Source organism: Archocentrus centrarchus, chromosome 7, assembly GCF_007364275.1.
Source record: "Archocentrus centrarchus isolate MPI-CPG fArcCen1 chromosome 7, fArcCen1, whole genome shotgun sequence".
Classification (NCBI taxonomy): domain Eukaryota; kingdom Metazoa; phylum Chordata; class Actinopteri; order Cichliformes; family Cichlidae; genus Archocentrus; species Archocentrus centrarchus.
In genome coordinates, this window is record NC_044352.1 from 11,005,670 (window position 1) to 11,032,302 (window position 26,633).

Sequence of the window (26,633 nt, forward strand, 5' to 3'; positions counted from 1 at the left end):
TTATTGTTAGTGATTGATACAAACTATATGGGGTTATGGGGCATACCAGAAAAAGAAAAGAGTACCAGTGAACTCAAAAAACAAACAAAACATAGCCATGTATTGTTTTGAAGTGCCAGTTAGTGTCATACTAACTGGCACATAATTTATTTAGGCGTTTCCTATTTTTGTTTTCAGCGTAATCAGATGGTTGGAAAGCGCCCGCGCTTGCTTGTCGGCTCAATCTATGTCAGCTGGTTTTTTTGTACAGCTCTGACTCTCCACCCTGCTGCAGCAGCAACTCTTCCTTTATTAATTTGTCTATTCGAACAATGGTTTAACCTTTCACCCTGGCGTTGAATCTGCTATTATGTTTGGTGGTTGAGCCAGTTGTTACAGTGCTGGCAAGGGAACAGGCACTGCAGGTTGTGAGGGAAAGAAAATGCCAGACAAACAGCAAAAATAACCAAAACAAACAAACAAAAAAGTATAATGTTTAACTAAACCAGCTCCAGTTTCAAGCCCATTAACTTGGTGTGCAATTTTTAATCCCAGACCAAAAACGTAATGTTATTTATCTGATTGTAACCTTAAAAGAAAAATTGAGCAGGTAACTGCATAGCTTGGCCATCCCAGTTTTATAGCAGGACTATATTTAAAATGTTTACTGTCTCATTAGAATTCTCAATGTGTTGGTTGAATACTGCCTTTGTTGTCAATATACTGAATTTGATCTTGGAATACCAGCCTTGATCGTACAATATAGTCACTTATAATGACATCATGTAGTTATATATACTGAAATCATATAGTTACATATAATGACATCATATAGTCACATATAATGACATCATACAGTTATATATAATTACATCATACAGTTATATATAAAGACATCATATAGATTTCCACATACATGTCCAATCACTCATACACTGCATACACAGGACATAATGACATATTCACATCCCATATTTATCTTTCTTTTTTGATTTGTTTACTTTTCAATGAAACTAATCTGATTGGCCTATGCCTTTGCCTCCCCTCATTTGTTGTTATTTGAATTTTTATGCTTAATTCAGACTATGTAGCTGCATTACCTGTATATTGCAGTGTAAATAGGCAGATTTACTTCATGGTAATAAAGTTATAAGAAAATATGGCTCTGTTAGCTTTCTTGCCAGTTTGGCTCTCATGAGAAAATGAAAATGAAACACACTTTTGTTTGACCAAGAAAACTTTTATTTAATACCACTCACAGCATTTGCATGCGTCACTGTAAACAAGATTATGTGGACATGTTTGGATGTATGTGTTTCCTTGGAAACACTGATAAAAGGAGTGGGGATCCTTGTCATTTATGTACAGGCCATCAGGCTTTTGAGCACAGAATTCACTTCCAGAATCAGCAGTTGTGGTCGTTTTGGCAGTAGTGGTAATAGTAGTTGTGGTAGAGGCAATATTAGTGGTACCAGCTGTCGGGTCAGAATGGATCGTAGAGACGAGTGGTGGATGTGTGGTTACATCTGGGGGTGGTATATCTAGCAAATATAGAATATATACAAATTTAAGAAATTTTGGAATAATAATTGAAAGTGTTTTCTTAAGAAGATATGATGACACTGATGAATATTAACATGTTCCCTGCTTATGCTTATCTCTGTTTACCTGAATTCAAAAGAGAGCGCAGATAGCCAATGAGAGGATAAGGTCCCTGTCCACAGAACTGTCCGTGAAAATCATCGAGATCCAGAGCCCAGATGAATGCTCCTCCAAATCTGTGATCTTTCACATACTGCGCCTGTGAAATATCAACTGTGAGTTATAATTTAAAAATACCAATTGTGTCTCAATACATCATCATGTCCAAAAATAAATTTGAAATACATCAAGTTCATTCTTTCAAAAAGTTTACCATTTTTACTCTGTTAAACATGACAAGTTGTGGTCTAACACACTGATTTATTAAGCTTGAACATGTGGCAGAAAAACCCTTACACCTTTGCACATTTTAACTATATATTATATCCATATGTTACATAAGACGTAAAAGTACGTGCTTCAACATGTGAAGTGATGCTTGCAATGCTGTAGTGCTGCAAGCAAGACTGCCATCTTCTGCTCAGTACAAGTTATTAAAAATGACATGTGCATGGTTTATAACTGTGCAGCGTCATCATCATCATCAGCTGTACCTGGTATCTGTACTAATTTAAGAGCAGTAAGATACAGCTGCCAATTAATTAGAAAAGTGTGATGCATTTTTCTTTTGGTATCATCTCTTTAAACAAAAATCTGGAGGGTTAGATGTTATGTTACCTTGATTTCAAAGCTTTGCCTGTTATCAAAGCCAACCCACTCATTGCCCTTACTGGCATAGGGCACGTTTTGCTCATCGATCCAGTATACGCTGGCTTCGCGGATAAAAGTGCAAATCTGGAGAGAAAAATGTGATACTTAAACACCCATCATAAGGTCTGTGACCTTAGTTTGCCCCATTAATTAACCATCGGGCTTATTGTATGAGTTTGTGGTGTAATAAAACTGCACACGTGCTGCTTTGTGTTAGCTGACCTCGTAGTAAGACCAAAACCCAGCTTCTCGGGTGTAGGGCCCAGCAGTTGCCGGGCCTCTGGCTGGGGCTCCAAGACCATTAGCAACTGTTGATGTGGTGAATGTGCGTCCATACGTGGGAAAGCCAGCCAAGAGCTTTTCACTGGGAGCTCCCTGCTCCCTCCAATATTTCATAGCAAAGTCCTATGAGAGAAAAAAAAAAAAAAAACCAATATTAAAAACAAAAACATGTTGGGTGTTCAATTTATTGAAGATTTCTGTTGAAAATTTTACTCACCACATTGTAGTAGATGTTATCGCCCTCATCGACAAGGCTACGGTACAGAGGGCTGTTGTGACCGGTGAATGGGTCCCAGGCTCCGTGGAAGTCATACGTCATGACATTTATAAAGTCAAGAAACCTGTAAAAACAGCACCATTGAATATGATGGAACAAAACTTGTTATTGGCATGGTTTGCCATTCAAGGCTTTCACACTAAGCAATGTGTGAATAGTAAGTATGTACGCTTCCCCTGTAAATCCGGGACCTGCAGTGTTTCAGTATTAAACAGTACTTGCGCTTATTAAAATAAAGGAACGGCACTTTGCGACTTTCTGTCAAACAAACTCACTTTGACACATCAGCAATCTCATAACCGTTGTCGATGTTCCCTTTCCCAGCGGCCACTGCAGCTGTGAGCATCAGCCGTGGCCGTTTGGTCTCAGCAGCTTCCTTTTCAAAGGCAGCAAGTATTTCCTAGATGCAAAAGTACAAAAGGATGATGTTGTGTATTCAGTTCAGTAAAAACAACAAGAAAAATAAACATATGCTGCACACTTTGATGCTGAATCATACATACTCGTGTAAAATGCACATGAAAAATAACAATAACATACTGAAATATAGTTTGTTAATTAGTATTATAAAACATCTTGTATGACTTGTCAATGCCACTGAATGGGGGAGGTGTAGATTTCCAGACTAACCTGTAAGAGCACCGTGTACCTCTGCTTGTCCTCTGGTGGGCTTCCCCGTGCTCCAGGATACTCCCAGTCCAGGTCAAGCCCATCAAAGCCATGCAGTCTCAAGAACCTGATGCAAGACTGGATGAATGTCTGGCGGTTGGCAGGAGTTGAAGCCATGATGGTAAACCTATAGAGATATGAAGTTTATAGATTATATTGAGGTGATGATCAATTCTTTGATGTGAAATAATGTAATCCTACAGCTTCATGATGCTGTTGAAATGTAGACTCACTGTGCAGTTCCAAAGTTCCAGCCACCAACAGCCAAAAGAGTCTTCAGCTGGGGGTTGCTGTGATGGGGAGGTTGAAAAACAGGTAGATTTATTGCTAAGCCAATAAAAACACTACATTTCAAAACGTCACTTACAACCATCCCAGTCTTTTTGGTTTCTCCCACTTTTTAAAATAGATTTAACCTCATAAATCCTAGGCTTTTATTTGAAATTTAAACCAGAAAACAGTGGCAAATTCAGTTAGTAACAGACCTGCAATTGTTCTATATTTATGAACTTATAAAGATTTTGCACGAGATCTTAAAATCTTTGTGGTCTGAGGTGGCAGAAGTTGCTCTAAACCTGCCTTCTTTTTAGCCAGCTGGGGATGACTCTTCTGTTTGTATAAGCAGATTAGGTTGTACACAGACCTGAGAAAACCATCCTACTGTTCACTTGATTTCATCTCTCAGTAATGAGTTTAACATTTCAAACACTAGTTTCAAGTCTTATTAGATAGAGTACAATGTTTATTTGCTAAAGTACTATCCAATTTAGAGTAAAATAGCTGATAAAGCAGAGAGTGATCCTGGAATAAGTACACATTCATCATAGAAACTAATATCATTCCCAACCCTTGCTATTTATAAAGGCTTTTAAGATATCAGAACCATGGTAATAATGTCATAAATAACAGTGAAATGCTCTTAAAATACAATATAGAAAAGGATATACAATAATTATCATCAAAGTTTTTTGTGTTTTTTTTTTGCCTTTTTTTTTGCATGTACCTCTTTCCCCCTTTTCCCTGTCGTTTTAGCTGCAGTAATAAAATAAAAATAATCTATTAATAATGAAGTGCTTGGTGTCAACAGTTAGTTGAAAACCACTTAACCATTTCTACTGGAACATCTGAACAACACTTTTGTTATTAATTGTTGTAATGAGTGATGTTTCATCCTGAAGCAGCTCACCTATTCTTGAGGGCATTGAAAGATCTGTACAGAACATCATCGTTCCACTCGTACGTTGTTATCTCATTTGAAGAGCTGATTATCGAGAAGGCGTAGATCAGGTGTGTGCAGAGGTGTGGGTCTACATTTTCAGGCAGGTATTTACCAACGCCTGGTCTGTACTGGGACCAGTTGGTGAAGTAGCACACCAGTTTGGTAGAAGACACTTTTGCAATAAAGGGAAAGAATTTTATTCCTCATCTTGAGCCATGTGATTCAGAAGTGCATTTCAGTAACACATATTCACGATTAATACATACCAACTTGAAGACACATCAAAAGGGACAAACCTGACAAAATCAATGCATTAATTATTTGTTTTGCATAAGATCACTGCTTTTGAATGAAGTAACGACTGATATAAAGTAACTTACCACCCAAGATTGCAAGTCGAGCCATGTTGAACCAGTTCAGCCTGTTTCTCAGGGTAACCTAATAAAAAAAAGTTTTTTCATGAATCAGTATAAGATTGAAATACAGATTTTGATAAATTGAATCTAATTCTACATTCTACATCTAATTCTTCTATAGAATGAAGTACTGCTGTGCATATTAAAGTCTGTAACTCTCTAATATGAAGACCACTAAAACCTTCTTGCGCTGATCTTTCACAGGTGGCTGGCTGGTTTGCCACTGATACTCCAGGGAATCCTTTTATATAGGCATGATAAGGCAGGGACAAAGGCTGTGTGCCAGTGACATATAATTGATGCATCAGGACATTGAATGTTGGAGTTAATTATATAATACTGCATGAAGTTATCAGAAAAAGGCTGCTGATGTGTCCGTTTATCACCTAGTAAATCTATAAACCTGCCACAGTAAATCTTCTGCTGATAAAAGGACCTGATAAAGTTCTGAACTGATGCACTGTGTTTTACAGAACATCATGCTTAAAATGGTTTCCATAGTAATATCATGGTAAACAACTGACAACAAACTTCAAAATGGTCTTTTATTTAGTCACACGCTGTTGTTTGTCCAAAGCTTCAAACATGGTAGAGGTGCAGCACCTAATTACCTTTGTAAATAATCACATTATTTTGATCATTTAGTCTTATTTAATCATTTTTGATCATTTAGTCTATGAAAACAGTTTGTTTACTTTTACTTTTGTTTATTTTTAATTAGAGATCATCAGCCCAAGCCTAAAGATTGAAAAATTGTTTTTCTATCATAATATTACAAAGGAGCTACAAGAAAATCAGTTTCAGGATATTTACGGATTTTTTTTTTTTTCTCACAAAATAATCAATTAAACAGCTTATCATTTGACTCAAGTGGTTGCATTTTTCTTCAATCTGACCTTATATTTTCATCTCCACTTTACTTAATTAAAAAGTAAAGTACATTGATAAGCTGAGTGAATGTTAATATATAATACATGACTAAAAATCTCTTAACTAGTTTTTGAACCTTCTGAAACAAATGCAACATCTTTGATAATTTGAAGCTTGTTAAATAACATTGTTTTTCTCTCAGCTCTCACAGTCGTGACCTCTATGGTCATCTTCTTAAGGAATTTTTTCCTTTAATTGGCAGGATGCAACAATCATAACTCAACTGATATATCAGAGGGGTGATAAACTAGAAAGATAGGTAAGATAGCCATCTACAGTATAGGATAAGATATCCATCCCTGATGATTATGCAATTATGGATTATACTATATGTGAGTGAATTGTCCAAGGTTCAGTAGAATGAAAATGCCTTTGTCTTTTTGTTGAAGGAAAAGTTCAACATTTGGGAACACTTAATCTCAATGGGGAAAATGTCCCAATAATGTCCCAGAGGTGTTTTGTTTTTATTGGATTTAGTTCTGAAGAGATTGGTGTCAGTCAATGGTTTCAATCCTTCATCTTCCTGGAATTGCCCACATTCTCTTGCCACATGAGGCCAGGCATTGCTGTCTGACAGTGGGTCCAAGGATTTTATCCCAATGCATAAGGGCAGTCAGGGTGCTGTTGCCTGGTCTCTAGAAGTCTATGCCTCCCCAGACTAACACTGACCCACCACCAAACCAGCCATGCTGAACAACGTTACAGGCAGCATAACATTCTTCACGGCTTCCCCAGACCCTTTCACGTCTGTCACATGTGCTCCGGGTTAACCTGCTCTCATCTGTGAAAAGCACAGGGTGCCAGTAATGGATGTGTCAATTCTGGTATTCTATGGCAAAGTGAGGACATGGCCTATTAGAGGAAGCTGGGCCCTCAGGCCATCCTCATGAAGTCTGTTTCTGATTATTTGGTCAATGAGATTCACACCAGTGGCCTGCTAGAGACCATTTTGTAAGGCTTTGGCAGTGCTCATCCTGTTTCTTCTTCCAAAAAGGAGCAGATACATGTCCTGCTGATGGGTTAAGAACCTTCTGCAGCCCTGTCCAGCTCTCCTTGAGTAACTGCCTGTCTCCTGGAATCTCCTCCATGCTCCTGAGACTGTGCCAGGAGACACAGCAAACCTTCTGGCAATGGTACATATTGATGTGCCATCCTGGAGGTGTTGGACTACCTGTGCAACCTCTGTAGGGTCCAGTTATCACCTCATGCTACCAGTAGTGACACTGACCCTAGCCACATGCAAAACTAGTGAAAAAACAGTCAGAAAAGGTGAGGAAGGAAAAAATGTCACCTGTAAAACCATTCCTGTTTTGGGGGTTGTCTCACTGTTGTCTCTCTAGTGCACCTGTTGTTAATGTCAATAACTCCAAAGCAGCTGGAATGGATTAACAACCCCCTCTGCTACTGAACTTACCAGATCAATATCCTAGAAGTTTAATTGACTTGATGCTATACTGTGATTAAAAAGTGTTTAATTTTTTTGAGCAGTGTATTTCGCACACATCATGAAGCCTCAAACAACAACTAACTAGCTGTTAATAATTGGCTGTTAATAACAGTCTGGCTAAGGCAGTTATGGTAGGTTCATACCTACAGTCATATATAAAAGATTTAAAAGATCAGGACATAATCAAAAATAATCTTTTCCTCATCAGGTCTTAAAACTGCCTCAAGTGAACAAGAACACATGACATATTATACCATGTCATTATTTATTTAACAAAAATGAAGCCAAAATGCAGAAACAGTGTGCAAAATATAATAAAATAATAAGTACACAAACTAAATAAATGCTTATAGAACCACCTTTAGCAGCAATAACTTGAAGTAACAATTGACATCATTGTAGAGGAATTTTAGCCCACTCTTTTTTTACAGCATTGATTCAGTTCAGTTTACATTTCTGCGCAGCTCTCTTAAGGTCCTGTCACAACATTTCATTTGGGTTAAGGGCTGGACTTTGACCAGCCCATTGCAACACCTTGATTCTTTTGTTTTTCAGTCATTCTGTTACAGATTTACTGCTGTGCTTGAGATTATTGTCCTGTTCTGTGACTCAGTTTCAGCCAAGCTTTTAATGTTGGATACATGGCCTCACATTTGACTCTAGAATACTTTGGTATATAGATGAATTTATGTTTAACTCAGTGACTGCAAGGGCCCAGCTCCAGGTGCACCACTGCGCTTGACAGTGGTGGTCGTGTTTGTGCTGATATGCTCTATTTGTTTTTTGTCAAATGTGGTGCTCTGCACTTTGACCAAACATCTCCACTTTGGTCTTGTCCGGACAAAGGACATTGCTCCAGAGGTCTTGTATTTGCATCAGATAACAACCTTTCCAAACAAGTCATACTTGTTCAGTCTTTTTCTAATTGTATTGTCACAAACTTTAACATTTAACGTGTCATCTGAGGCCTGTAGAGTCTGATATATATAGTTCTTGGGTTCTTTGCAATTTCTCTGGGCACTGCACGATCTGACCTTGGGGTGAATTTGCTGGGATGTCCACTCCTGGGAAGATCAGCAGTTGTCTTGAATGTTTCCACTTGTGTATAGTCTTTCTTGCTGTAGAATGATGAAATTCAGATTGTTTGGAAATGTTCATATGATCTTTCCAAGAATGATGGACAGTAACAATTGCTTCTCCAAGATGCTGATTTCTTTCCTTTTTGATACTGTGTTAACATATCAAACACAGTATCACTGTTGCCTCACAGCAAGAATGTCCTGGGTTTGATTCTTTCTGTGTGGATTTTACATGTTCTCCCCATGTCTGCAAATTGCCAAACCCTCTGCTTTAATAGAAGTTGTCACACTTCTGATAATCAATCAAATGCATTTAATTAGAACCATATAATTTTTATATCCTGATATGTAAAACCTTAAAACTGAAGAGTGGGCTCATTTGACTGCAACATCTATTCATGTGTGGGTTATCCATGTTCTTTCCACTCACCAAGAATACAATTAAATTACTGCATCATTCTGCGGTTCATGAGTGGCACCAGTTAACTCCAAAGTAATATCAAAAGCTAACTCTAAGAATCATAATCAAAGAAAAATCTTGTGTATCCCTTTAAAATGATGATACAGAAGTTGAATTCAACATATAGTCACATAAAACATGCTAGAAATAAATACTTTCACTTTATTTAAAATCAGACATAACAGTCTTAATATACAGGTGGCATTATTAGTCAAAAAAATGCTGTTACATAAATATTAGTAATTTCCACTGTAAGTGAAATTAGAAGACCGGTTCATGTGTGACCTCTGATTTTACAGTTGATTTATGGCTGCCAGCTGATTCTTCAAATGGTCTGATGTCTTGTTTCATATAGAATCAAATTTTAAACTGAGAAATGAATTGTTAGTTCCTGGAGATGTTTTACTTTCCTTCATCTATGGTTCCCTTTCGCCTCCCTTCTGTTTTGGTTAGCACTGTTGCCTCACAGCAAGAATGTCCTGGGTTTGAATCTTTCTGTGTGGATTTTACGTGTTCTCCCCATGTCTGCATGGTTTCTCTCCAGGTACTCCGACTTCCTCCCACAGTCCAAAGACATGCATGGGGTTAGTTTAATTGGCGATTCAAAATTGCCTGTATACAGGTGACTCTGAATAAGATAAGCGAAAGAATGGATGGACGGATGGTTCCCCTTCAGGTGAAAGTAGGGCATTCAAAAATAATAGATTTTACTCTTGAAATTAGCAGAAAGAAAATGATGGAATCAATTTAGTTATCATCTTGCAACCCCTTTTATCAACATGATAAACTGTTCCACGCCTGTCTCCTGTGATCCACAGCTAATGTCTTCCCCTCCGATAGGATAACTGAACATATGATGTATATTTGTATTTTACAAAAAAGATAAAGCTTCCTTTTTAAAATCTCATCTCTATAGAAAAATTATTCCAACTTTTTTACATTTTATCCCTTAAATGCCTGAAAGTTTTGCTGTCTGCAAGGATAAGGCGGGCTTAAACAGCAATTAACTCTCAGACTGTTTCCTCCTGCTGACAAACAAAAGTTCCTGTAGATTCTTAATTCAAGGTGGAGGCTACAGGGATAGTGAAGCCACATGACAAATAGCTCAGCTGATTTCAGAAGGACAGTTTGACATCTGAGCATTAAGCCAGAGAGTAGATAGTATTTATTGGTGAGTGGAGCTCCAGACTTCCACCAAAGTCCAGTTCCCTGACATCTCTCCTGGTTCCCGTATACTGGCCAATGAATGAGCCATCCTCATTGAATGGTATCTCCCCACCTTCTCCATATTCCACCAGACTATCATCACTGTCTGATCGCTTCATCATTGCCTCAATAGATGGCTGTCCTCTTTGAAGCCCTCTTTCCTCCTCCCTACAAAAAAAAAAATTAATTAATTAAACAAAAAATAAATAAGGAAAATGAAAAGGAAAAAGATGAAACATAAAATGATGATTTATCTTTTTATAAATGAACATACCTGCGAGGGTAGGGCAGAGTGGACACACGTGCTATCCTAAAATATAAAAAACAATTCAGTGTATCAGAGGAATGCATTTCATTGATCATCCATTTACAACAGGTAATAGTAGTACACACAATGAGCGAAATACACTATCTGCAGCTTCTAAAATCTGTAGCATCTTTTAAAAAATGCATAGGTAAAACGTCAATGTGTCAATATTTAGTCTTTTCATACCTTTCAAGGGACCTTCAGTGATTCATTGCAAAAGGAAAAGGATTGAAAGTTTTGGAGGGGAAGGGTTTAGAAAGAAAAGGTAGAGTAACAAAAATCACCAGTTAATGTAATTATGATCAAAGAGTTATAAATAAAAAAAAAAAAAATCTGATTTGATTTGTACCTGTGCAAAATCGCACTAAAATTTAATCAGAATTAAAGGTACCCTATGGAGCTTTTAATAAATCTTAACACTATGGAGAAATAAATGTATTTAATAATTAATAATTGTTTATTTTGCCTGTATTGTGCACGCATTCATGTGTCCAGTTTTCTGCTGTTCCACTGACCAACCACAGGTGGAGGTCATTTGACACTGCAGTGTGGCAGCAAATTAAAATGTAATGCATAACAATGTGCAAACTGAAATATTCAAAAAAATGATTTACAAAAGTTTTATGATGAAGGACACTGGCATAGCAGTTCCACAGCGCAGCTGCACAGATACAGAGCAAATGCATAAAAATACAAGGATGTTTTTTATTAAAGTTTTCAGTTTGTCAAAATTTAAACTTTTTGTTAAAGTTTTCAACAGTGATAGTGTGGTGCGGTGTTACAGCATGACAAACATAACAACACATTTTCAGTGCTGAGTACTATTACTGTGCCACCTGTGCCACCTTGGAAACATCAAATACTTTGCAAAGCAGCTTGATAAGATAAGATGTTCACTGATTTCAGGTGTTGCTAAATCATAAAGTTTGTTTTTCCAATTCATTCATTTTCCAAAGGATGCAAAGCTTACCGATAATCAAATGAGCCCTCCTGATCTTTGTCATCCACCAGCTCTAGTGAGATGTCCTTTTTATCCCGTACTGAAATAATACCAAGCAGCTTTGTTAACACCATGGAGCCTGAAAATGGTTATAACTCACAGTTTTTAATAATAGTTTTTTTGATAATTGTGTTTTTTTTTTTTTAGTTGCTTGATTGGTTTATAAGCCATCAAAAAACAGTAAAACATCATAAGTGGCAGTACCCAAGATGTTTAAAAATTTTGTCCAACCAGCAGTCTAAAATGCAAAGTCTTAAAAATTTTTTCCTTCAGCTATAGTCAGGCAGCACCACTGTACCTGGGTATTTTCCTCCTCGGCTCCGCTTGATAAAGCAAACAATGAGAAGGATGAGCACGATGAGAGCCACAGCGCACATTATCCCAATGAACCAACCCTGAGTGGTGATATCCACCTGATCCTGAGCATAAACTGAGACACACAAGTACATGCATCATTAAATCAATCAGCATGAACATAATAATTTAGTGTTTATTTACTATAGTGTAGTGGTTTACAGATTTGCTTGGTAAGTGAAAGGTTACTGGTTTGATTCCAGCCAGTGACACGAATCCCTTCAGGATTGTATCAGGAAGGGCATCCAGTGTAAAAGTCTGCCAAATCAAAAATGCGCAGAGCTGCCTGCTGTGGTGATCCCTTATGACAAGGGAGTAGCAAAAAAGTAGCTTTATTTTGTGTTGATGCATGGAGAAAGCAGTAAATTACTTTCCGTGGTGTAGTGAGGCGATTCCTCTGTATGCCATTCTCCTATCCCTAGTCGAGTTCGTGCTGCCACAGAAAATCGGTATCGAGTGTACCGGTCGTATCGGCGGATTGAGAAGCTTGTCACATTAGGAGGGAGCTCTTCAACTCGCAGCTCTTCTCCTCTGGTGGCGTTCACTGTGGAGAGAGTGGAGATTTCCTTTCAGAAGGAGAGCTCTTGGTGCTGGTGCTGAGCTATTAACTACCTCCCCTACTCAGAAAGTGAACACTCAAGTGTTCATGAGAACATACTTTTAGTGGTATTCTGCATATTTAAGAGCGCTGTGGTGCTGCATGGATGTGGACCTTTGCCAGCTTTACTGGAATATTCTGATTCCTTTTCTTTGAAAGTGTATTTCAGAGTGTTTGTGAACGGTCCATTGGTATACCTGTCTGGTAATTGAGGGAATACCCAGTAATTATGCCATTTGGCTCTGCTGGCAGGTCCCAGTCAACATAAATACTGTCCAGATGTCGCTGTTGGATCCTGAAGGATCTAGGAGCAGATGGTACTACAGTAGAGAACATGGCAGCAGATGATAAATATACCGAGGGGAGGAAAAAAGATTAATGTGTGACTTGCTTGTGATGATAGAGGCTAATCTGTAAAATGATTGTTGCTTTGGCAAATTAGTAGCACTCCTACCTCCTTCAGGTGTTGAGAAATGTATGTTATTACTCGGCGGCCCTTCAAATCGATTGTTTGTCACGACTATGTACATCTTGTAGTTGCTATAGGGAATAAGCCCATCGAGGACTCCAGAGGGATCTGGGCCATTGATAGCAAATGCTTTGGACTTCATCCCTCTGTCAACCCTATGCCACCTCAACTGGCTGCTGTCCCTCCAGTAGTAGACCTGAGAGATAAGAGGCAATAAATATTTTAAATCTACTGCTCTCTTGGCAAGCATTGGCATACTAATGCTGCATAGCATCATTAAACTCACTATCCTTTATACTTTATAAACTCTATCAACCCGAGCATGAGTTATTTTGAAGATTGGAAAAGCTGACAAAACCATGAAGCACCGCTGAGAGTAAATGGTTTTTATTACAGTTACTGATTAGAGTAGCCGTTCTCCCTGGTAGTATGATCAAATGTATGGCAGGAGTCCAGGCATCCAGGACAAAGAGAATTTAAGAGATTCTTAGGAGTTAGATATTAGCAGCCAGCTAACAAGTTAACTGAGTGTATTTTATCAAATGAAACTTAGTATGCTTTGTCTTTTGATCGTTTCTATTACCAGTTACATATTTTAAAATAAAGTTTAGATTAGATTAGATTAGATTTATTGTTATTGCATGTGTCACAAGTTCAAAGCAATGAAATGCAGATAGCATCTAACCAAAAGTGCTTAAGCAGCGATAAAAAAGAGCATATGATATACTATGTAGCAAGGTTATATGATAGTGTCTACATGAATGGATCTACAGGTTAAGACTATGACTATTGCTACAGATATGTTCAGGTTATAACTATTTATACAGACTGTCACAATGACATTAAAGTATATACAGTTGCAGATTATGAGTGATTACACAATTTGTGCAGCAGTGCAAATGAGATGATTTGCAGTATTGGCAGAATGAGCAGTATATATACAGAAAATAAACATAAATGTAGCATAGGTTTATAGTGCATTATCCTATGCTGAGTTCACCTTGTATTCTTTCAGTTCTCCCATAATTGTGTCACTTGTCACTGGATCCCAGTGTAAAGTCACCTGAGTGCTCTCAATGTCGGACACTCTCAGGTTCAGGGGTGCTGTTGTTGGACCTGGGGGAAAACAGAGATGGCACTGTATTTTGCCTTTGCTATGACAAGAATAATGTAATGAGTGTCGAATAAATGTTAAAAAATATAATAAGCTCGAAAAGGGGTTGCATTCAGAGCAGAATGGGCGGTTTATTTTTCTGAAATTGTTCATGATTTTCTGTGAATGAATATTCAGATCACAGCTGAGCAACTTAACTAGTACCCTACAGAAAAAAAAGACCTACTCACGGTATTGGAACCGCTTCTTACGCACAGATGGTTGACAAAGAAAGAATGAAAAAAAAAATCTAAATATATTTGCAAACATAATAAAAAGCTGCTTCCAAAAGAAATCACAAGGGCTCACTGAATACAGTCATGGCCAAAAGAACAAACTTTTTGATTTATTTGCTAATAAAAGTCTTTGAAATACTCAGAGCAAGAATGAAATGCTTATGATAGTTCATAGATTTAAACAATAGGTGAAGCAGCAAAGTGTAAAAAAACACAATATTTGTGTCACTGCAGTGATTACACAATTTGTGCCGTAGTGCAGTACAGTATAAAATGATGCAATTCATCTTCTGTGGCTCTCATATTCACCAAATCTTAACCCACTGTTACATTTATGGGGAATTTGGAGTTCTATTCTCATTAATTTTGGAGAGCTAGAGTAGGTTTGCCTGAGTCACACTATAAAAAAATCCTTATTTATCTCTAAGTGGGCATTAGTGCAGCCCCTCATTTTCTAAAACGAGACGTTTTAGTTTCCTTCCCTGTTCCTTTCAGTCAAATTTCTTCTGATTGGCTGACTTTTGCAACCAAAAGATTTAAACAGCAGGTGGGTGGGACTGCTGTGCCCACAGCCAAAGCTGTCGAGCCTGAGATATCTATCATATTACAGATATATACTCACAGTGACATCATGCAGATCCAAACATAGGAAAGCGAGCAGTATGAAGCCTAGCTTTGAAGTTTCTTTGGTAGCTCACCAACACTTCTTGATTTGCTTCCAAAATTCCCACTCCTCTCTATATTACAATAAAATTAATTTGGGTACTTACGGCCTTCACCAGAATAACCAATGACAACAGGAGACTCTGGTCCCAGCCCAAAGTCATTGACAGCCTGGACTTTGATCTCATAAGGAGTAAAGGTGTCTGCATCATAGATGTAATATTTTAGCCACTTGGTGGTTGCATTCTTCCACTCCTCTCGAGAATCTCTCCTTCTCCACCACACCAGATACTTCAGGTGGGGTCCGTTCCACTCTCTGTAGGTGAGAGGCTGAAAACATGTTTCTTAATAATTATAATGGCCTTATTGTGACAGAAAGTATTTAATTGTGAAGATATTGATGATAAATATTAAAGAGTTATGCTTGCATTTGTGTCCTGATTACCTCCCAGCTGATTTCCATGTTATTTCTCCAAGTACCCACACCTTTTAAATTCTTAGGGATGATATCTGGGGCTGTGTAGAAAAATGAATAAGATTTTTTTTTTTCAGGGATTTTTCTTTTTTAGGGAAAAACATTTATTCAAGCTAACAGACATGAAGCCAGAGTAGGCAAGTTTGGCTTAGCATAAACATCTGAAAGTAGAAGGAATAGCTAGCCTGGTTTTGCTAAAGGGCACTTTCAAAGTTTATTAAATAACTTGTTGGGTATCATTTATTTATTCAGTAGAAAACCCAACTGTGTAAAAGTTAATATTTTATAGAGGTTAGTGCTGGTCTATTTCTTGGCTTAGATCAGGTGTTTTAGTCTTTCAGTTATATTAAGATGAGCATACATTACTGTGCAAAAATCTTGCATAATTCTTTATGTTTTGCTTCCAAGGAGCCAGACTTTCTTGTAATTTTTTAAAAGTTGTCTTGAGCAATAGTTCTCCAGGCTTGCTGAGGGCCTTTGAACGTTTTTCTTTGAAAAGAAAAGCAATGGCTGCTTTTTCAGTCATTTTCAGTCAAGTGTTTGCACCTGAACATTTTCGGAGGAATGTTTTGTTTAAGTCACTTAACACTGACCTACATGTATATGACTCAAGGATATAAAAAAGCACCTAATTCAAGGGAAGAACCAGTGTTTTGTCTACACAGACAACTGGTCTATCTTTAGGCGTCTTGTTTCGAACATCCTATCACAAATGCACATATTTTGTTCCAAGATAAGACAGACAGGCATAAAATAGATTACCAGAAGGCTATTACCTGAAAGCTTGCATGTTTCAACATGGTATGTGCCTGGACTTCAACATTTTTGAAACAGTTTGAGATCTTTACAGATAATGCAACAAAAGGCAGCCAACATTCAAAGAAGAGCTGTGAATGTCCTTCACAAAGCCTGGAGAACTGAAGAATAAAGGTGGTGCTACCAAATATTGACTTTCAAGGTTGTTAGAATTGTACAAACTCTACTGTATCTCCAAGTATATTTGCAAGTTTCACTAAATCGCACCTATTTCTTGTTTTCCTAGCAAAATATAAAGAAATGAGTGACGGCTCAAAACTTTTGCACAGTACTGTATGACATACATCCCAGTCTTTACTCTGAGAATTTGTTGTCCCTAATGAAAATCATTTGTTAGCATGACACCCACGTGCACCGCTGGTCTGAAAGCGCTTAGATGGACGACTAGGGCGACTAGCTCCGATTTCATTAATAGCGATGACTCTGAACTCATAGTAGGTAAAAGGTATGAGATGCAAAATGACAGAGTTGAGGTTCCCAGGGTACGTTGAAAGATTCCTCCACTTTCCAGGTAGCCAGTCATCATCGTCATACTGCACTAAGAACTCTATGAGAAAGCAAAGAATGCAGAAAAAAAAGAAAAAATGCTCGTGCATATAACAAAAAATTATTCAAAAATGGTAATTTTTTTGTTGTTGTTGCTTTTACCGGTTATGGGGCTGTGGTTGCTGTCTCCAGGAACCCAGCTTAGTCTTACAGTACGTTCATATGGATCGGATAACTCCAAGTTATAGGGAGGATTAGGACGGTCTGCAAACAAACAAACAAAAAAAAAAAATGCATATATAATCACAAGGAAATTTCAACATGTTGTATGGCTGATAAAATATCTTTTGTTTTAATGTTTCATACCCATCACCATTAGGTGTGCTGAGGCAGATTTCTGTTCAAGCTCACTCTTGATGACACATGTATAATTGCCCTCATCGCCTGTGTTTACATTAGTAATCACCAGATTTGATTCATCCAAAGAGATTCTGAGAAATTGAATAAAACTGGTGAGCTCAAGAAGGTCATTTGTCACACAGAAACAAATGGTATAACCTTAGTTGCAAAAACTGTACTTTAACAGTTTTGTAGGTGGTCTACGTTTAAAAAAATAAAAATAAAATCCTACCTCCAGCCAAGAGTGAGATACTTTTTGTTTTTCAGCCAAGTGGTTGTGACAGGAGTTGTGGTGTCTGCTTTTATGCCACATTCCAAGCGGACATCAGTTCCACGCATGACTTTCATACTCTGTGGTCTTGTGACAATTAATATGGGTTCTGTGAGCAGAAGATGACAAAATACAGTATTACACAATGAAAAAAATCTGTGTAAAATTTTATTGCCAGTTCAAAGATTTTGTGTGTTAATGACTGATCTTCACCTTTGACCTCTACTTGTACTTGATTCTCATCTCTGCCTGCGATGTTGGAGACCACACACAGATAAGTTCCTTGGTCTTCAATCCGTATATTTTTGATCTCCAGAGTCCCATTGCTGTGGGTCTTAAAACGACTTCCTTCAAGATTTCCTTGTCCATATTTGGACCTGTGTGAGTAGACCCATGGACATATATGAAGACACACACATACCGTGAGTTGATTTATAAATTAATCCGTTACATCAAAGTGGCACACACCATCTTCTTACCATCGCAATTCAGGTACTGGAGAGCCAAAGTATTGGCAATCGAAGAAGGTACGACTACCCTCTGTCACTTTGAAGAATTCATTTCTTGGCCCAAGAATACGTGGTGTTGCATCTATGGGAAAAGGAAGCAATTGCAACATCATAAGTGATTATTTCACCTACAGTAAATATGCACGTGGCTATCTCATGATGCAAAACAAACTATTTTAATCTAAACAATGGTGACAGAACATCATGGCAACGACATGTGGCAGAGAAACAGGTATTATTTCCTCCTCTATGAAGGAGTGCTGGTCAAAAATGTAATATTTCATTAAACTCTCAGCTGTAACTGAACAATATAAAGTAATTTGCCATTGTTGATAGAATTACATGGTTGATTTTTTTTCCTCTTTATTACTTGAGCTGCAAATCTGTGAATTTGATACACACACAAATCCAATATTACCTCAAAATATCAACATCAGCTAATTTAAAAGGTGGTACTTGTTTTATTTTTTAAATCTAAGATTTATATATAAAATATGTGTCTGTGAGTGTATATCATGAAAAATAATGTTTTACTCTGTCTTACTTAATGTTATGAATGGCAGAGTGGTCGGTAACTTACGTAGCACATTAATAAATGCATTGGCCAATAAGTAGCCATACTGATTTGAAGCATTGCATTGGTAGACGGCAGTGTTTTCAGTAGTTACACCGCGGAAGATCAGTGTTTCTCCTGACACCTGTCTGTTAGGCTGTGGTGTAGCAGCTGAAAGAAAAGCACACCAGAAAGAAAAATTACAGCAGCAATATTATTGGGATTCATTTTTACAGCTTATAGACAAGATCCCCTAAAACATACTTTCAATTGGTTCCCCGTTAATGAACCAGCTGATTGTGGGACGAGGAGCCCCGTCAGCACGACACACCAACCGTCCATTTTCCTCTGGCGCCAAAATCAAGTTGGTTGGTTTTTCCAACCAGAATGGAGCCGCTGTCAAACGCAAAATACATTTGGTTGAATTATAATGATCAGGAAGAACATAAAACACTGTGTGTTTCTGAAGAACTCACCTTTGACCCTGACAGTTATTGTGTGCTCAGTATAGCCTATCTTATTGGTGGCAGTGCAGGTGTAATCACCTGCATCTTCAAAAGATGCTTTTGGGATTTGAATCATCTTGTTGAAGTTCTTTACTTTCATGCGAGATGTCACTTGCAAGTCCTCTCCATCCTTGGTCCAGCTAATGTGAGGAGTTGGCCTTGATGACAACGATGATTTAAAAAAAAAAAGGCTTTACACAGGACGACTTTCATGAAATCAAAGTGAAAAAGCTCACACTGAACACAATATAAACAGCTGCATAATCCTTTGTGGCATAAACTTAATATTTGCATTTTGTATGTGTGTGATCTTGGACACTCACATTCCTGCAGCAATACACTCCAGGAGCAGTTCCTCCCCCTGCAGGACCAACTTTGAGCTTGATGAGCCTGTGGGAGACAGCCAGGTGGGAGCAGCCTCAACCACTGCACGAGCTTTGGAGAAGAATAACCAGGAGATCCCAGTCACTCACATTTGCTCACAAACGACCTCATTCACAGCAGCAAGTTTAGGACACATACTAGTTAACTCAGAAAAAGTCATGCATTTTAAAGAAAAGTACATTGTTAAAATACAAAGAAAAGTTTGTTTTCACCAAATAAACAATTCCAGCTGGAGACGCAAATCCTCTTTGGGGTTGTGTAAGAAAGGGCATTTGGTATAAAACTGTCAAATCAAACATGTGGAGCTAACTGCTGTGGCAAGTAGCTTTATTGTTGTGACATGTCAAGGTTCTGCCGTAGCACATACAGTACCAGTCAAAAGTTTGGACACAGTGTCCAAACTTTTGACTGGTACTGTAGTTTCCAGTCAGGTTGCATGTAGTGTTGAGATGGTTTTGAAAGAACTGGCTTCTAATTTGTCACTTGGTTATAGTGACTTCAGTCTCTTAAAACAACCACAAAGTAAGGATAGAAATATTTACCACTTGGCCTGCCAAAGACCCAGACATTTCAGCTTGTTATCTGCTTCTTTCTCATCTACTATGTTTAAAAGTTTGCTGTACCTGTACTCCATGTCTATAGAGTATGTGAATACGTGGCTCCAAATGGTGACGAAGGAAGGGAAAGTGATTTTGTGTTAAAGGGGTGGAGCTGCCAGAAGGCAAGATGGCAGACATACAGGACAACAAGTACCTCCATGTCCCACAGGCCAACAGAACCTACGATGAAGATGCAGTAAGGTCAGCTAGAGCCAAATATCTTCAGAAGCTAAGACAGGTGTTGAGAAGCCAGCTCAATGGTAGGAATAAGATCCAAGCTATCAATTCATATGTGGTCACCAGATACTCTGCTAGAATAATAAGCTGGCCACATGAGGAGATAAATGCAACTGATGTCAAGATATAAAAACTCCCCACAATGCACAGAGGCTTCTACCCAAAGTCCAGCACCCTGGGGCTGTAGGAGCAACATAAGTGAATTTGTGAATTGTCAGAACCACGATCCAGGATGAAACGAGCCGCATCCATGAATACATCAGGAAGACACCCCCTGAGATGAGTTGCCGCAAGAGTGCCTCAGGCAGCTGAAGACACTTGGGATAATGAGACACAGGGGGAGGGAGTATCATGGAAGACCAAACCCCTCCATGGGACATACCATTATCAGATAGAGGAAGTGGCTGACATCCAGACATCCTACCAGAGACTAGAAAAGGCCGGCCTAAATGACAACACAGAAGCTCTAAACATGGCAACACAACAGTAAGTGGTCCCAGTGGTAATAGCACCATTAGAAGCATTAACCCCCAAACTAGAAGAATGGATCAAACTGATTCAAGACACAACATCAAAGATCTTTGTATGGAAAAGTGGAGTCCTAGGAAGAGCTAAGGTATTGTGCAGAACCCTTAAACTGTAAGACCTCTGGCAGAAGACCTGAGCTTGTGGAATTGATAATTATGAATACACTTATACTCACTTGTATGCACCTTCACAACTACAGGCATCTTCTGCTGAATGACATTCTTGAATGGGAATCGGGCATTACAGCAGTAATCAGCAGCAGAGTCGTTAAACAGCACATTAGAGAAATATAGATCTCCATTGACTCCCATGGAAACCCTGCGGTCCTGCCGCACAGGCTGCATGGTGGGGAAAGCTGTCTGAATGGGCCAGTTGAAAGGTCTCGCATATGAACCTGAAATGAAGCATTAAGTTAGAAATTCCTTTCTTTAAATTACAGTACCAGGGGGGATACAATATGTTTCCTGAAGGCAAAAATGATCAAAAATCTTCCCGTTTTTGCTCATCTGACCCTAGACTTGATTCAACTCATCAATGCGTATCAGACACTTACAACTTGACATCCAGTATGTTTCAGGTTTAGGTGGGCCAGGTGGAGGGTCACAGGAGAGGACGAGAGGCAAGCCAGCACTCACCACCACAGGCTCCACAATCTCTCTCGGCCACACAGGAGCTCCTGCACAAATAGACCCAAACTTCTTCTCTGAGCTGCAAAGCCAAATCTGCTGTTTGATGACAGTGTTCATTAAATACATAAACAATAAACACTGGATGTTTGGCCCTATTTACTGATCTGCTTGCTTGTAAGCAACATTAGTTATTTTAATAAATATGTTATTTACTCCTGTTTAAGTAACTTTAGTTACTGAAAAAAAAGGATACATTTGTGATGAACTTAAAATGGTTTTATTTTCAATAAGAATAAATGGGCTTGAGTACACAAGTAACAAACAAACAGTTTTTCTTCAATACTCCCAAACTTACTGTATAGTTGTAGTATGATCTTGTGGGAGTATGCAGATCCATACTCATTGGAGGCAATGCACTGATACTCTGCCTCATACTTTTCTGGATTGTTCCGGGCATAGATGTCCAGAGTCCCTGAGCGCCTGCGCATTGACACCTGAGAGTCACGTGCCACATTGAAATACTTCCCATTACGCCTCCATGAGAAACTTCATGAATGAGTAAATGACAAAAAGGCAGAAAAAAAGGTCAGTGGTTTGCCAATGCAAGTTAAAAAAAAAAAAAAAAATCTGTTCAGTGGGTTGCTTTAGGTCTTACATAGGATGAGGGTTTCCTTTGGCTTCACACTCTATTACCATGGTGCCTTTGGGATCAACAATGTGCTCTTTCAGTGACTGCTTTATGATAGTAGGGGGTTGTCTGACTGCAGGCAGAGAAATAAAGCAGGTTTAAGAACCAATGTGAAAAGACGGTTCATACAAATAAATTCACAACCAGCCAATGGACACCTCTTTAGGCATTGGCTCACCTTCCAGTGGGACATTCAAAGCTCCAACACTCTGCCATAAAAGTAGCAGCAGCGCTGGTTTGACCAGTGTCCCCATCTTTATATTTCATTTAGTCCAGAAATGATTGTGGTCACCGATTTTTCTGCTCCCAATTTGAATGAAGAGAAACAGAAGACATCTACAAAACATGAATTTAACATAGACGTCATACAACCTGAACAACTATTGAATGAGAAAACTTAGATTTTACTGAGGGTACACAATCACCTGGCAGCAATGAGCAGTGCACAGTGGTGGTTCTCAGATGCTTTATGTAAGCAGATGTATTAATATCACAATGTAACAACATGTCATTACAAGTAAGGGTAGTTATTCAAATTTATACCTGAGCAAAAATACCTAAGTTCTGCTTGCTGTATGTTGCTGTGTGTTGTAATTATTATTACTGATGGTTGAGGTGAGATTGAAAGATGATTCATAGACATGGGAAAGAAGACAAAAGTATTTTTCTTATGTGTGTGAAATATTTGATAATGTGACATTAACTGAAGGAAATCCCCCGCTACCCACTTGAAGAACATTAAATATCAAAAACATCTGACAACTGAGTCTAAGTATAAAGGCTACTGGGCTAATAGGTCAGAAAGAACTGGTTTACTGTAAAACAATATACTATTGAAATGTATTTATTATCTTTACAATATTTTCTTTTTATAATAAAAAATAATGTCAAGAAGTAAAATATTTCCCACTGATTTATAAAGAAATGAAAGAAGTGGCATAAAATTACAGAACATGTATTATATAATTGAACCTAGAAACACTTATTTAGTTGCCACTGGTGCGTCAGATTTGCTAACAGAATATTTTCCAAACTGTGCAAACAAAGCGCATAAACAAGATCAAGTTATTAAACTGTCTACTGTACAAGTGACTGCCACCCACATATGTAAATGAATCCCCTGAAAGCCTGAGAAGAATAAATTGTGGTTAAGTTCATGTTGAAGGTCGAATACGATTAATCTGTCACTGTGAACAAAAAACCATTTCATTTGATGTCTGTCTTTAAAATAGTTTGCTATTAATACACACGTTAGTACAGTGAAAACAAAAAGTTATGAGAACCTACCTCTCTCATGTCAAATCAGGGCTTTCTCCTCCTCATTTCTGTGACTTCCCCACAGCAACAATAATCCAATGATTTTTCTCCAGGAAATTATTCTTGTTTGTGCCGTGTAGAAATTAATGCTCCAGTCCTTCACATATCAGGTCAAGAACCCTAAAGGAGTTCATACATATCAGTAATTGAGTTTCTGTCTGTCACTGCCACTTACACTCTGCCCACCCCTTTCATGAATAATGAATGAGCACCACACAACACCTCCACGTCGCCCACTTCACTCTTCTGACCAGGCTCTCATAACGCTGAAGACTTCATTAATGCGCTGCCAAAACAACTTTTGCATGATAAATAAAGTGAAGTTCAAAGAAATAAAATAACTTTTTTTTTTAAATTGAGTTCACCAAGAGAGGCTTTTTTTTTTATGCGGCTGAGCATATTTTGGTGGTGTCTGTATTTTCTTCAGCTGAATAATGTATGCCTCATCCAGCGTGAGTAAAATCAGTTTTGTAAAAAGGGGGGGCTGAACCAAATGAAAGCACAAAACAACCCTGATTCTGTACAGTTTGCATTCTTGCTGGTTTTGATGACATCAAAATGTGGGCCTTATTGTTGAATGCAGCAGAGCATGAAAGCAATATTTGTTTCCATTCTATGAATACTGCATCTAGCACATCTCATATCACATGACATCCCGACAAAGGCTGATAATACTCAGATTTCTTTGCTTTTCAAAATACCAGAACTTTTGGTGAAAGAGAGTTTTCTGCGCACAGCCATTTACACACATTGGAAAGTAGGAGAAAGTCATTACCATTCATCTGAGAAAATCCTAAGGGGTGGGCGGGAAGCGGTTTTCTTTTCTGGAAGGTGCCAAAGATGCAGGAGAAGCTGTATTTGTGCTAGACAAAAGCCATCTCACGGCTGTCGACAGAGTCCTGACCTGTGTAGGCTTTCAGGCATTCACATGGTGCTGCATGTACAGACCGGCACTGACTGGGTGGAACAATAGCTTGGTGATGAGGTGGGGGTAAAATGAGGTGGCACCACAACCTAAGGATTAAAATAAAAATGTAGCCAAAACTTGTATTACCAAGTCTTTATAAGTAAATGTTGTGATTAAATAATGCTCTCTCATTGTAATAGATCTCTTCATTGAATGAAAAGAACTCGGATGGGGGAGTATCAGTGCACTTGTGATGTAAACCATTACAATCCTCCATTAACATCAGAAACGCATCTTGACTTGCCTCACATAAGACACAAAAGCAGAAGGGGTATGTTAAGCTCCTTGGCTCTCAGAATGAGCACTCCCACCACCACCACCACCACCATACATTGGACTGAGGCAGGCCTGAAAGTGAGCGGTGATCAGTGCCATGCACCAGATTGCACACTGAAGAGGCGCAGAGGCAGACAGGGCCAGCTCAGTGACGACAAAAAGATCTCTATGCTCGAGGTCCCCTTTGGCACGAGCGTCCAGGGCTCGGGTAAGAGCAGATGGCATGTGAGAGGGAGTGTTCAGCCACACAAGCTGCCTGTTCAGAGCCAGAGCACCTATCATTTGTGCTTTGACGTCACTGCATCGGGGAGCGCACAAGAATAGGATGGAGAGAAACTTCTCTTGAGCAGGACACTGCACTAAATTACATCATCATTTCTGTGCAGTCAAAACAATACTGTCAGGCTAAGCTGAATACTCAGTTTATGGTTTGGTAATGGTAAACTGTAACATTTTCCCCAAAAATGTAAATTTTGAAAAAAAAATCTTAACATATACATTTACTGAGCACTTTATTAGGAACAACTCAATATATATATATATACACACACGCAACTAAATGTTTACTGTCTAATGTGAGGATGCTCAGGTATGCAGGTATATTGTTTACCATGCCAGCTTCTATTTTGCACTCAATAGTACATACAGGTATACTGTACTGTACAAAATTTTGTGGATGACTACAAACAAAATGTCAGTTTCATGGTAGGAAGTCAGTGGATCAAGCATGAAACATGAATTTCTGTGCAAAACATGTGTGTGAATTAATCTTGTAGACTGTGGGATATTTAGATATATTAACAACTTTGATCTGTTTTTGGTGTTAGAGGAAAAGCCAAAGATCACAAAAATCATATGGATTTGTTCTTGGGAGATCATACATATCTGTATCCACCTCTATTATAACGTCATTGCTCCAAAAATGATGTTAATTCATACCAGTTTTCTAAATGTCAGTTGCAGGAACTGCACGGCATAGTGCTCACTCACATAAATCTGCTGATGCGGTTGTCAACCAGCCCCACAACTCAGACTATGACATCATTAAGACCTTGACTTCCATTCATGCTTGTCTTGAAAGACAACAGCTAGGAATAAAACACCCCTTCACATGACAGTAGACTCCATCCAACTCTGATATGTCCTAATATATTTTAATTCCACAGACTCTTTGCTACAGTTGGTAAATAAATATTAAGGGTCCTACCTTTAAGTGGTTTTTGATCCTTGGTTTCTTTGTCCACTTCTTGTTCTTCTGAAAACAGACTCCTACGTATCTCTCATCTTCTGTTGTGGCAGTTTCACAGCAGCATGTCCACGCTGTGCCTTACCTCTCCAGCAGCATCTGGGTTTAGTGCAATTTTTTTTATTCCATTATGTTAAAAAAGGTGACAGAACATGGTAAGAGAGTCTGATAGGGATGTCTGTCCTTACCCTGGGTCACACGCCTGGCAAACAGGCCCCGAGAGCCTGTTATAATAAATCCATTGTGAAATCCACACATAAATATAACGTCATCTCCATTGTGATGGGTGGGAAGTTAAACAGAAGTGCCACATCATGCACCAGCTGATAGATTAGGTTTGGGGGGCATCCAGCAAGCATCAAGTAAAAATAATTTTAAGCTTTTTAAGAGTTCAAATATGTTTTGTTTTTCTTTGTATATGCTGATTCTGATTTTCAGACAGATGGTAGATGGTGGGGTGGGTCACTGACCTTGTATCTTCACTCTGGCTGGCACAAATACACACTCTCTCATACACAAAGCGTTTCTGTCTGGAACAAAGTCAGTCCTTTGTGGATAGGGAGGGCACGGGTTCCAGACACATGGGGGGGGGGGATTTAACCCATCCTATTCAAGTGATTGGAGGACTTCTTTTTCAATTTTAAACTTGTA

At 38.5% G+C, this 26,633-nt stretch overlaps 2 protein-coding genes across 2 annotated transcripts; both read right to left on the minus strand.

The window, feature by feature from the left end:
- Positions 1-1,224: 1,224 nt before the first annotated feature.
- LOC115783360 (acidic mammalian chitinase-like) lies at positions 1,225-5,488 on the minus strand. The gene is made up of 12 exons (XM_030734157.1): positions 5,376-5,488; positions 5,159-5,216; positions 5,045-5,074; positions 4,746-4,950; positions 3,793-3,849; positions 3,521-3,686; positions 3,166-3,290; positions 2,831-2,954; positions 2,554-2,736; positions 2,299-2,415; positions 1,648-1,780; positions 1,225-1,520 (listed from the first exon to the last, which is right to left on the minus strand). The coding sequence occupies exons 2-12, from the start codon at positions 5,181-5,183 to the stop codon at positions 1,225-1,227; spliced, it is 1,461 nt and encodes a 486-aa protein (XP_030590017.1). The 5' UTR covers positions 5,184-5,216; positions 5,376-5,488.
- A 3,783-nt stretch (positions 5,489-9,271) lies between these two features.
- Positions 9,272-26,077, minus strand: nfascb (neurofascin homolog (chicken) b). Its single transcript, XM_030733110.1, has 28 exons — positions 25,944-26,077; positions 23,464-23,613; positions 22,355-22,512; positions 22,144-22,249; positions 21,844-22,034; positions 21,413-21,535; positions 21,035-21,253; positions 19,435-19,546; positions 19,082-19,269; positions 18,870-19,001; positions 18,633-18,776; positions 18,023-18,134; positions 17,757-17,920; positions 17,505-17,652; positions 17,240-17,364; positions 17,036-17,137; positions 16,737-16,934; positions 15,542-15,612; positions 15,204-15,426; positions 14,045-14,160; positions 13,030-13,240; positions 12,773-12,895; positions 12,348-12,521; positions 11,922-12,053; positions 11,594-11,663; positions 10,810-10,821; positions 10,591-10,626; positions 9,272-10,484 (listed from the first exon to the last, which is right to left on the minus strand). The coding sequence occupies exons 3-28, from the start codon at positions 22,428-22,430 to the stop codon at positions 10,253-10,255; spliced, it is 3,540 nt and encodes a 1,179-aa protein (XP_030588970.1). The 5' UTR covers positions 22,431-22,512; positions 23,464-23,613; positions 25,944-26,077; the 3' UTR covers positions 9,272-10,252.
- Positions 26,078-26,633: the final 556 nt, after the last annotated feature.